General features: G+C 44.5%; 1 protein-coding gene across 4 annotated transcripts in view; it reads right to left on the bottom strand.

Moving 5' to 3' along the window:
• Window positions 1-12,939, bottom strand: part of RFT1 (RFT1 homolog) — a 63,481-nt gene that overhangs the window by 24,218 nt on the left and 26,324 nt on the right. For all 4 annotated transcript variants that reach the window (XM_070577090.1, XM_008513137.2, XM_070577092.1 and 1 more), the window contains 5 exons: window positions 12,493-12,578; window positions 10,392-10,508; window positions 9,071-9,260; window positions 8,389-8,490; window positions 4,700-4,837 (listed from right to left, as the gene is read on the bottom strand). In XM_070577090.1, coding sequence (XP_070433191.1) covers window positions 4,700-4,837; window positions 8,389-8,490; window positions 9,071-9,260; window positions 10,392-10,508; window positions 12,493-12,578 — 633 coding nt within the window. The remainder of the gene's footprint in view (window positions 1-4,699; window positions 4,838-8,388; window positions 8,491-9,070; window positions 9,261-10,391; window positions 10,509-12,492; window positions 12,579-12,939) is intronic.

Genomic DNA, 12,939 nt, shown 5'->3' with positions numbered 1-12,939 from the left:
ACTCCAATGCCTTCCCCGCCCCCGGCCCCATGCCAGGTTTCCTTTGGGGGTTTGCACAGCAGTACCTGTGCTCTTTTCAGAGGAAATGAACAGTCACTGCTGGCACACAAGATTTGTGAACCTACTTGCTGGTAGGTTGTGAATGAGTTTGGGAAGATGACTGAGCTCTTTTAAAAAAAAAGTTCTTAAGGAAAATGAATTCATGACAGTGTATCTGATCTAAAAGCTCATACTTGAGCATTCCTTTCTCCTAATGCCTTCAATTTAAATGGACCCATGGTTCAGAACGAATGGTCACACTGCTTACTATCTCCAAAATGCTCATTAAGGACACAGAGGCAGGAAGTCTGGTAAGAGACTGGGTTTCTTCTCAGAGGTATCTGCTAAGTGATAGAAAAGCAGTGCATTCTTTGGGCTTTTACTATTCTGTTCAGAATGGATTTGTCACGTGGGACAGTCAAAAGAAGCCTATTTCATGAGAGCTAGGCTGGTACTGCAGAGCTGGTCTACACAGCTGTGAATTTCTCCAGAATCCACTGACCAACAAGCCATTCCACTGCTTTGCTGTACTGATGGAGAAATTGAGGCATGGATGGTGAAAGCTGATAGGCAGTACTTCCAGGAAAGTCTGGAATCAGAACTCAGGGGCTCACAGTGCTCTAACCTAAGCAACTCTTCCACTTGCCAAACTTCTGACTCTTCCTTCCAGCCGCATCCTTACCATAATGACAAGAATCAACAGGGAGTCAGCAGCCGTGGTCCTGTCCCCTGCTCTCTATCACCTCCACATCCCACATAGCACTCCTTCCTCTCCCTCATGCTCCAGGGCTATCAACTCTGCCCAGACTATGTCCATGCTCCCATTTATACCCACCCTCCCAATGTCCTCATCACTTCTCATCTGGACAATTGCCATGGCCTCCTCGTGAGTTTTTTCACTTCCAACCTTTTCTCTAGCCCATCCTTCTCATGGTAGGGTTCAGGCTTTGGAGTCAGGCTCAGAGACTGGGGCTTAAACCTCAGCTCCAGACTTATTAGTGCAAAGGCCATGGACAAGATACTTAACTTTGTTAAGCCTCAGTTTTCTCATCTGCAAAATGGGATAAGAATTCCTGCATCTTGGAGCTGGTATGAGGATTGAATGAGAGAAAATGAGACACTCAATAAATCTATAACAGATGGTAAGCTCCTCAACACAGGCAAGTAGATCACGGCACTGTTCAAACACCTTTCATTAGGCCCCATTGCGTCTGAATCTAGCCCACACTCCACGGCACTGAGGCCACCAATACCTGGCCCTAGCCCAGCAGGCTATAACCTCCTTCCACCTTTTGCTTCTTCTCCCCTCTGCAACTGTCTAGCCAAACTAAGTACCCCAGTCATCTCCGGAATCCCAATTCCAACACAGTGATGGGCACAATATAGGCCCTGAGCAAACGTCTTTCATCGCAACAGCCACAAATGCACATTTCCACCACACATGCACATTCACCTCTGCCCATCCACATGTCAAGGCCCAACTCACAAGCAGCTTCCTTCATGAAGCCTTCCTCAATGCTCCCAGATGGAATTCATCAGTCCTTTCTCTGTGCTTCTATTTTGTTAACACTAGACACATACACACCCTCTTGCAGTGTAGTTAGCTGAGTATGCATCTTATCTCCCCAGCACAATGCCAAGTTGAGAGGGCAAGGACCCCACTCAGGGTACCCGGGTACAGTGCTCAATACAGCATACTGCTTAATCTATCCTTCCTGTGTTAAATTCCTCAGCTTTACTTAAATATTAGCAGATCTCTCACATTAAATCACTCAGAAGTGTAAAAGAATATAAAAGATATAAAAGGCAGCCATTATTTGACATATCACTAATTTATTTTAAGGCTAAATGAGTATTTTTAAAGAAGATAGAAGTCTACAAGCGTAAGAAAGAAATCTCCCAATTTGGTCAAATTGCTTTTGAATGTAAACGTTTGACGAGTTTAGCATGAGGGAGCCCCTAGTGCAGAAAGCTACTCTGGAGTCAGGTTAGGCATGTTGCCAACGGTAAAGTCATCCACTGCATTCAGATTCACCTCATTTCTTTTCTTTTTTTTTTTTTTTTAAAAAACTTGAATAATGAATTGTTCTACCTGGAACTACCCAATCTTTAAGTAAATAAATGATGAAGTTAGAGAGAAGGGAATTGAAAACCAGCTGTGTGATTTGGGTTATCACTTTACTCCTCTGAACCTCAGTTTTCTCAACTATAAAACAAAGATAATAGTATTTATCTCACAGGACAAAAGTCCATGTAAAGTGCCTGGCATAACACCGGGCACAGAGTAAGCATGCAGTCAATGGCAGTTACTAGAAACAGCTCTTCATCAAAGTTCAAATACTCACACAGAACTCCTTAAGACTTCAGAGGGGCCTCACAGGTCACGTAGGCCAACAATCTTACCTTAAAAATGAGGACCCTGAGGTGTGGGGGGAGTTCTGCAGGCTTCTGATCTGTACCTACTGCCTCCCAAACACACAGGAAGCTCCCTGAGGCCCAGCAATCACCATCCTACATGCTGTATTCCAGAGCACCAAGCATGGGGCCGCACTCTGACTGCTTGTCAGCAGAAACAGTGCCACTGTGTATGACAGGCACACACAACCTCCTCGTGGTCAAGGCTTCTACCCCGGCAGTACAAGCACGGGTACTTTCAGGATAGATTCCCAGATTAAACCACTGAGCTCTCACACCAGTGCCATCAGTGTTTGCCTTGTGACCATATTCCAGTGGTGCTACTATTACTCTCAGAGCAGCAGCGTGATGGTGATGGCATTGGCTGTCACTTACGGACACTCACTTGTACCAGGCCACAGTGTTAAGCACCTTACATGCTCCATCTCTTCCAGCTCCCACAACTGCCTTAGCAGGCAGGCACTCTTATTATCCCCATTTGACAGATGGGGAAACTGAAGCTCGGAGTTCTGAGCCCATGATAAGGTTAAATACATACTTGACAGACTCTTTTCATTACCCTCTCTCTCCTTGCCTGTATTAACGGTCCAAATGCTCCTTTCCAAAATACTGCTGGGGTGCAGGGGCTGGCCCAGTATGAAAAGCTGGCCAGGCTTGGTACAGATGGGCACTGGGGAGCACTCAGGGGAGCGAGACTTTTCTGTACTCTCAGACCTGCTCTGTAGGCAGGTGGCAGAAGCTCTAGGCAAGACAAGCCATCTCGAGTCCTAATCCTCTAAGCCTGCAGATGAGGCACCATGGTACCCAAAAATTGTCATGTTGATTTAGGTTAAAGGTAAGATCTAGTTGATCAGAATGGAGAACCCTTATCTAACAAATGAGAACATACCTGGCTTTGTTATATAATATCTGGTTCTTCTTGAAAAGTTGTATAACAGCATTCCATAACTTCTGGGACTTAAATCCCAAATATTTCACTACTTTTTCCAAGTAATCAAAAAAGAGGAATAAGAAGTCTAGTCAAAGCCTTATCGCAACTAAGTGTACTACATCCAGCAAGCAAACAACTACAGGAAACACGGAGAGTGAGTCAGCCCAGAATGGAGCAGGTCACAAAACACCAGGCAGGGGCAGTGTGGTATAACACCACATGTGCAACTCCAGGCCACAGACAGCAGCACTGACCCCACAAGAGGCAAGAAATAAAAGTCAACTGCACAGAGAGTTAAAGAGTGGAGCAGAAAAAGATTATGCCTCACTCCCACACATCAGCATCGAGATCCTCAATGGTCTACATGGGAAAGTGGAGCCCTGAAAGACTGGCCTGGTACTAGATAAAGGAACTGTGCAGGGGTCATCCCTGCTCTGTCAGCACTCTGGACTGTCTGTGCCAGAGGTCAATCCTAAGAAAACCAAGGGAAATAGCAGAACAGAGAGAGGGGAGCACAGTGGTTACTGCCTGTGCTCTGCTGGGATTCCAGCCACTCCTGGTTCCTGTCCTTGCTCTCACCCTCACCTTGGGCAGGTATGTAGTCACTAAGCCTCAGTTCCTCAACCCCAAAATAGAAATAATAATGTCAGTCTCACAGGGTTGTTGTTAAGCACCAAATAAGGCATGTAAAGCATTTGGCATAGGGCCTAGCATAGTGGTTCTCAACTGGGGGCCATTTTGCCCCCCTGGGGACATTGGGCAGTGTCTGGAGACAGTTTTGGTTGTTACAACTGGAGGGTGGTAGCTATTGGCATCTAGTGGATAAAGACTGAAAATACTGCTAAACATTCTACAATGTATAGGACAGTCCCCATAACAAAGAATTATCCAGCGCCAAATGTCAATAGTGTCAAGATTTAGAAACCCTGGTTTAGGGGGCCAGCCCCGTGGCCAAGTGGTTAAGTTCACGTGCTCTGCTTCAGCGGCCCAGGGTTTCACCAGTTTGAATCCTGGGTGCGGACACAGCACCCACCACTCATCAGGCCATGCTGAGGCGGCATCCCACATGCCACAACTAGAAGGATCCACAACTAAAAATAGACAACTATGTACGGGGGCCTTTGGGAGAAAAGGGAAAAAAAAAATCTTTTAAAAAAAATAAATAAATAAAACCCTGGTTTAGGACATAGCAAGCATTCAATCAATATGAGCTATCAAATTATCTTTACTATTATAACAATCAGCAATAAAATTGTAGTTCTCTCCCTCAAGGATAACCAGCATCAACAATAAGAGACAAAATGTGTTACTTACCTTATTTCTCACAACATTGGGTAACAGATCTGTCATTCTGGAGACAGGAAGAGTTTGTTGCTTGGGTGATTCTGGGGAGCCCAGCAACTTTGTGAAATAAATAACATAGCAAAGCACCAGAATTGTAGTATAGAAAAGCTGAAAAAAGAAAATAATGGGTTTAAATTACACTGTTTTAATAAAGGAAAAACTAAGATATACCTATAAATTTGACCTCAAAGGCCAATCAAGAAAAAGACTATCTTAATAACTGTACCTTCTGTTAAGCAATGCCTCACTGTCTGGAAAAGAGCACCTCTCAATAAGGCCCAGCTCCACTGCAGCATCTCTGGGGAAAGCATTCTAAACACTTCACCTGACTGGGAGAACAGAAGTTCTTCTGACTAGCAAAACCTAATTTCTATGGCAGACAGCCACTAGGGTAACTGCCACAGTAATGTCAGATATGTTCTCAAAAGATTTGCATGTGGCCAAAGGAATGGCTCTCCTGCCTAGACAACACACTATGAGGATCCACGTGTCCGTGTCCCGGCTGTGCTAATACCCAGGGACTTGCCATCATCTAGCACTGAGGATTTTCCATAAGCCCTGGAAACCTGTGACATTAAGATTAAAAAGCAGAATTGAGCTGCTGGCTCTCTCCTTTGTTCCTAATGCGTGGGCAGGGCAAGAGCTACTACAGGATGGGGGAGGTAAGATGGGGTGATAAGAAGGCCCACTCTCCCTCCACCCATCTGGAACAAAAGGATGGCTTCTGGCCAAGAGCAGCAGCCAGAGGTTTTGTTTGCAGGTTGATGAGGAGTATCCAAAGAGCCCTTTTTCACAAGCTCCCTTCTACCCTCTTTCCCCACTGAGAACAGTAGCGCACACCAGCTCAAGGAACGGGACCTCCAGGCCCTGCTTTCAGTCTGGAAACATCAAAGCTGCCCCTGTAGCAAAGGCACAGGGCAAGGAGAAAGAGGAGCCTTGCTTTAAGCTCCTCTGCTCTCCACCCCATCCATGCCTGAGGACAGAGTTCTCCGTCTACCACCCTTCTTCTTTAAGGCCGCAAGCCCTTTAAGACACAAGCAGCACTGCTGGGGGCCACACCACCTGAAGCCAACATCCTCTGTGACAAGTACCCTTTCCAGCTCCCTTCCCAGCCTCTCTCAATCTTCCTGCTGACCAGAGCCCAGGAAACAGTAACAACCTATGAGCAGTCCTCATGCAGTGTATCCTAACTACATGATCCTTCTCCCTTTTTTTATTAAGGAAAAACTCACAAAACTTAATACTGACCATTTTAAAGCATACAATTCAGTGGCTTTTAGTACATTCAAAATGTTGTACAACCACCATCACTATCTAATTCTAGAAAATGCCCATCACTCCAAAAGGAAATTCTGTACCCCTTAGCAGTCATTCTCCATTCCCTCATCCCCTGGCAATCATTAACCTGTTTTCTCTCTCTATGGACATGCTTATTCTGGACATTACATATTAATGAAATCACACAATAGGTGGCTTTTGCGTCTGGCTTCTTTCACTTAATATAATGGTTTCAAGGTTCATCATGTTGTAGCACATATCAGTACTTCATTTTTATGGCTGAATAATATTCTATTGTACAGATATACTACCTTTTATTTATGTAGTCATCAGTTGATGGGCATTTAGGTTGTTTCTACCTTTTGGCTATCATGAATAGGGTTGCTATGAACATCCATGTACAAGCTGTTTGAACATCTGTTTTCAAGTCTTTTGGGTATATACCAAGGAGTGGAATTGCTGGCTCATATGGCAGCTCTACATTTAACTTTCTGATAAACAGCCAAACTGTCTTCCACAGCGGCTGCACCATTTTACATTCCTAGCAGCAATGTATGAGGGTTCCAATTCCTCCACATCTTTGCCAACACTAGTTGTTTTCTGTTTTTTTATAATAGCCATCTTAATGAGTGTGAGGTAGTATCTCATTGTGGTTTTGATTTACATTTCCCTAATGACTAATGATGCTGAGCATCTTTTCATCTGCTAATTGGCCGTTTATTTGTATATCTTCTTTGGAGAAATGTCTACTCAAGCCCTTTACTCACTTTTCGGTGGTTTGTCTTCTTGTCGTTGAGTTGTAAGAATCTTTTATATATTCTAGAGTGACCCTTTTATTTCACATATGATGCCATGGGGTGAAGAGCCCGTTAAGGAGGAGCCTGGAGGCAGGGTGAACAAAGGGGAATCCCCGTGCCCTGATTGGGGTTTGCCTGCTGAAAGGAGGTGCTGTTGGCTCTTAGACCTCTCACACAGACACTGACAGAGACTGTACCAGAGAAGAGCTCTCGGAAGTCTTATGCTAAGGAGGCAAATAAACTCAGAATTGGCCTTGCTGACCTATGACATGTGATGTATCCTGGGTGAGAGGTATGACAATCAGAAAGTTATAATGCAAGTGCCTTTACCAAGAAGAGTCAACCAATAACTGGGCGTATCCACGGCCCTCCTGTCCTGTTAGGGAAACTGCATCAAAAACAATGATGAATACTATAGTTCAGGTCTAACAAAACATGGCAAAAATAATCGTAAATAACTTCTCCAAAATATGTAACTGTTCACAAATTCTTTTAGGAGGCAATTTTTATTCTTTTTTGTTTGTTTGTTTTAAAAATTGGCATCTGAGCTAACAACTGTTGCCAATCTTTTTTTTTTTGTTTTTTTCTGCTTTTTCTCCCCAAATGCCCCCAGTACATAGCTGTGTATTTTAGTTGTGGGTCCTTCTAGCTGTGGCATGTGGGACGCCACCTCAACATGGCCTGATGAGTGGCACCATGTCTGCGCCCAGGATCTGAACCGATGAAAACCTGGGCCACCGAAGCGGAGCGCACAAACTTAACCACTCAGCCACAGAGCCAGCCCCATCATTCTTATTCTATTAATTTTAAATCTACCTCTTCTGTCTTTCACAAAAATATTTGTAGTTCTTGCCTAGGAAATGGTAAAGATTCTCACATAAATCATTACTAAGAATTTTAACTTATCTTCCTATACATTAGGAAAAATTACAAACTGCTTTGTACAGGATGTCCTGCTAACTATCTGACCTTAGGTTTCATTTTTAAAATTAGCACTTGTAGTCTAGTTATATTTTTATTAGAAGTAGAAATATGAACTAGAATTAGAAAATGATAAGATGTAAATGAAACCAAAACTACTAAAACTGAAAATGTACCTGTGATGACTTGATTCACACCCTCTGAATTCTATGAGATTTTAATCTAAGTTTAAAAGAGGCTTGGTGATTTCCTCCTATTCTGAACACAACTGCTTGAAATCTAGGAAAAATAACACACATGCAATTTGATTCCCACCCCATCCCCTTACTGCCTTTTTTTCTCCTCCACAAGGCAGTCAGACAATCGAAGATCAGTGTGATAAGGGCTTGCCCACAGAATGTCCAAAGGAGTTTCTACATTGGGCAGTGAGGCCTAGTGTGCGGCCCTCACCAGGTCCCTGTGGACACCAGTGGTGTCAGTGCATGCAGCAGGATGGACATGGCAGCCAGAGGAGAAGCAGTGTGAAGACTGTCTTTCTAGAGCTTCCAGCCTTCCTCACATGCATGAATACTGCAAATGTAAACCATGCAGTACTGGGAACAAGAAGAAAGAAACAGATAGTGAAACACAGATTATATAAAAGTTAAAAGCTGTAACTCTTACCTGGGCCAAAGAGAAAATGTACAGCCCCCAGTGAGGCAACCACAGCACAAGAAGAGCTGTCAGGACACTCTTGAGGATTACCGACAGGCTCTCAGCAATCACCTGCAAACATGTGGTAAAGGGTGCACTTTACAAACATTATTAAAGACTGAAGACGCAAAGGAATGACAACTAGAAAACCTGGAAGAATGGTGACCCTGGCAGTGGGGTGGGGCCCATGGCTGGACTCAGTATGGGTAATGCTCCACTTGGGCTGGACGGTAGGTTCATGGATCTTCAGTATATTATCATGCTTTAAGATTTACAAAATTGTTATATATATTCTTTTGTACATGTCAAATTATGTATTTTAAAAGATGAAGAGAAAAAATACTAGTATACAACTAAAAATAGAATCATTAGACAAATCTAAAAAACCTTCACAGTCCTCTTAAAACTCTTATCTAAACTAATAACTTCCCAATTAGTGAATCTGTTTTTCATTAATAGTATAGCAGAGGTAAACTTTAGCCCAGCCCATATGCCAAATTTCAAATGAATGAACTAATCATGTTACCTTTTTCCAAATATCTTTTTTAGATGCAAGTCTGAAAAAATCATTTTTTCCTATAAAAGCATTTTTTAAAAACCACTCTCTCCCTTATTCTTTGCATTTCCCATTCACAGGAGAAGGCACACTGACCTTGAGCTTGACAAACATATGTGCTTGTGCCAAAACCCAGAAGGGCTCTCCCAAAAGTTCCACCACGGCCGAGAGAGCAAACACCACCACTCCAGTTCCATAGTGGGGGACGACACTAGGATCAGGCACTTCAAGTAACTGTAACCAGACCCAGCCCAGGAACAAGGACCAAAACACACCCAGGGGGACTCTAGAAAAGGGAAAAAATATTTTTTTAATATGCTAACTATAAAAATAAATATAAATATATATTAAAATAGTAACACTGAACACAAAAGAAATATAGCTATAATTATAAAAATAGCTACCATTTATTAAGGCACTTACTACATGCCAGGCACTGTGATTCACCCCCTTTATCTCACTGACACCTCACAATGATCCTGCCATTATCCCCATTTAAGTGATGAAGAAGCTAAGGCTGACAGGCAGTGGGTAATTCGGCCACGGTCATGAACAGCTAGTCAAGGGCAGAAGCAGGACCAGGCCCTGGTCTGTCTAACCTCAAAGCCTGCATTCCCACCCTGTGCTACCCTGACGCAATAAGCAAAATTCCCAGACAGCGTATCTGGTGTTCGCACTTAGAATGACTGAAAGACAGCTGGTGCTTGCACCCAAATAACCAACAATCCAGTGCACAGCATCCCTTCACATGTGCACCACAGAGCACCTAAATATGACTGGGTAGTTACACAGTCATTCCTCTGGTAAAATGAACACCTACCAACCCTTATGACAGTCATTTCCATGAGGCAAAAGGAGGAGTTATGCAAGGGCAGCACGGGGAAACAACCTCAACCACCAGCCCCCCTGCAGGGATCAAACCACAGAAAAGCCATTACAATTTTTAGCTGATGTACTTGGTCTTCAAGAATATTCTAAAAGGCGCAGAGCTGAAATCAACATAACAAAATCGAAGAAAGATATAATGAAACCCCTAAAAGGCTTTCAAAAAACATTAAGACTGAGTGGTTGTTAAAAACTCAGAAAATACTAAAGGGGATAAGATGAGGAATAAAAAAAATGGCACAGGCCCAGTAGGGCCCAAGGCGGGGATCAGCAACAGGAGAACTACAACCTCCAACGGGTAGAAATACGGCCAGAATCCCCACCTGGAGCCTCCCGGCCATCCAGAGAGAAGACAGCCAAGAAGCTCCTTGCACACGGACGCTTTCCCTTTTCTGTCCCACACCAAGTCCCCAGAAACCCACTGCAAAACCGAAGCTGGAGATAATTCAACTTTAGGCGAGTGTTGCTCTTAACTCATAACACTTATCACACCTGCCTTCCTGAAACTGACTCCTGACAAAGCACGACTCACGTTAGCCACAGGAGGTTGAAGGTCTGGCTCCAGTCCCGCTGGGCTCCCCCAGTCAGACATGCTCTGCGGAAGGCCTCTCTGGCCAGGAAGATGGTGGTTGAGTAAAGCAGTGTTAGCCTGTAAAGGAAAAGCAGAAATCAATAAGGTCTCTAGTTTTTTCATGGAGAATTTCTGAGACTTTGCCAGCAACAGGGAGGAGAAAAAGTCTTGGTCATAAATCACACTTGGTGACACGGAGGGCAGTTGAGTTTTTACAGGACCCCTCATGGGTCTGATCCACTCAAACAAAAGAGTTACGAACCAAACAACGGACACCTGAGTGTGTGCCTACTGCGTATTATGCCAGAGGCAGAAACTGCCAGTGGCCCCCAAAGCCTGCAGGCTTCACGGCTACAGACAGAGGTGTGGCTCTGACCATGAGGAGGAGAAAAGGACAAGATATGACCCCACACAACAAGGGGACCTCTTGGTCACCCTGAGACTGGTGACCCAATGGCCCTTGTAAGAGAAGCTGAGGCTCTACTGCATGGAGGCTCTGGTCAAAAGAATCTCAGGACAGGCAATAAGGCTGGCAGCAATTACAGAGGCTGCTGAACCCAAGCCAGCAAGGCTCATGTGCCTACCTCCCAGATGGGCAGCACCCAGGTGGAGCCTCCTGTGCCTCAGCGAGGAGCATCTGAGGTTTTCCTTCCTCACCAGGCAGTGGCCCAGTTGAAGCCAGTGTGGGGATGGCCCAGGGCTGAAGTTGTCCAAAGATCATCCTGTTACCCAGTGCTTCTGTCCGACGTTGCCAACGAGGAGACTGAACCATACATTAAGCAGGGGGCAGGCCAAACAAGGGCTGTCAAAGAGAGGACCTGCCAATCTGGGGTAGACCAGCTGGGGAGAGGCCCAAAGTGCTTTAAAGTCTGAGCACCTAAGAGGATTTGGCCATCTTCATACCTGCTTACAAAATGCAAAACAGTATTTCGGGCCTGCCCAGTGGCGCAGTGGTTAAGTGCGCACATTCTGCTTCAGTGGCCCAGGTTCACCAGTTCGGATCCTGGGTGCGGACATGGCACTGCTTGTCAAGCCATGCTGTAGCAGGTGTCCCACATATAAAGTAGAGGGAGATGGGCACGGATGTTAGCTCAGGGCCAGTCTTCCTCAGCAAAAAGAGGAGGATTGGCAGCAGATGTTAGCTCAGGGTTAATCTTCCTCAAAAAAACCAAAAAAACACAGTATTTCTCAAAGTATGGTCCCTACTTCAAACTCACCTGAGTAGCGTGTCAAAATGCAAATTCCTGGGCCCCTCCTCAGCCCTACCAAGTGCAAAGCTCCCCAGATGATTCCTCTGTCATCAAAGTTTGAGAACCTTAACTAAGCTCTGAGAACAGAGCCAAGAGCATATGTTTCGTGGGTATTAGATGTGAAATGCTGTCTGGAACATACTGTCTTGTTTATCAGGACATGAAGACACACCTGAGAAGCTGAGCTATTCTGAGCACTCCCATCATTTCATATACTTTTGTGTCATTTGTGAATACAGAATATGTGTGGGCATCCTTGAACAGAAAGGAGGAGAAAAGAAACAAACTGAGTCTAAAAGACAAAGCATGTCAGCTTTCTAAGAGTCTCTAAGGAACTAATGACAAGGACTCAAGCTCTCATCCCAGCGACCATTTTCCAATTATAAAATTCACTGAGGAGGGAAGGAAGGTGGCTTCCAGCCCTGCAATTATGAGGCACATCCTCACGAACTGCAGAATTCCTGCTTCCTCTGCTGTCAGCAGGACAAGAACACAGGATTATATGTGAGACAGTTTGCAATGAATTACTTACTCCCACTCCTCTCCTGGGTTCTAAGAGCAGGCAAATCGGAACAGCTGGCAGAGAAATGTGCATTTGGAGGCTGCTAATGGAAAACACTCCATGGGTCCATTAAAAGCAACATCACCTGCTCATTCCCCCACCCCAGCATGCTCCTCCTCAGCCCACTGCTAAAACACTCTGCTTCTGCTAAAGGCCTATGCTTCTCAAATCCGAGGGTGACACACAGGGACACAGTTTGGAGAAAATCGGACCAGGGATGTGGACAATGCCAGGGTACATCCCTTCTTACCTTACATTCACTATACCAACAATTTCCTTTGACAGGAAGCGGAGAATAAATGCATTCAAGACAAAGGTGATCAATCGAAATAACACCTACAGAAAAAGAAGAAAAATACATAAGAATAAATTACGTCAGGAATGTTTGCTGAAATTAAAACAATGTGGCTGCTCTTCCTAATGTAATGACAAACAGCAGCTTTGCCATGGAGGTCCTCTCTAAAACACTCAACCTGTCCACATTTCTTCTGAAATTTCATTCCTTTGGTCTCTTGACACCCTTGTGCAGTGGTCAAAGAACTCAGAAAGGCACTTCGAAGTCTCCCTGAATTATTGATGAGAAGAAGGAGGCCCCAAGAGATTCAATGAATTTCTTCAGGTTCAGTCAGGCACTCCAGGAGGCAGAAAGAGAATTCTAGTTAGTGCTTCACATTGCCCCTCCCTCCAGCCTATTTAG

Source organism: Equus przewalskii, chromosome 15, assembly GCF_037783145.1.
Source record: "Equus przewalskii isolate Varuska chromosome 15, EquPr2, whole genome shotgun sequence".
Classification (NCBI taxonomy): Eukaryota; Metazoa; Chordata; class Mammalia; order Perissodactyla; family Equidae; genus Equus; species Equus przewalskii.
Note: the sequence above shows the minus strand (reverse complement) of the source record. Positions and strands in the feature narration are given on the sequence as shown.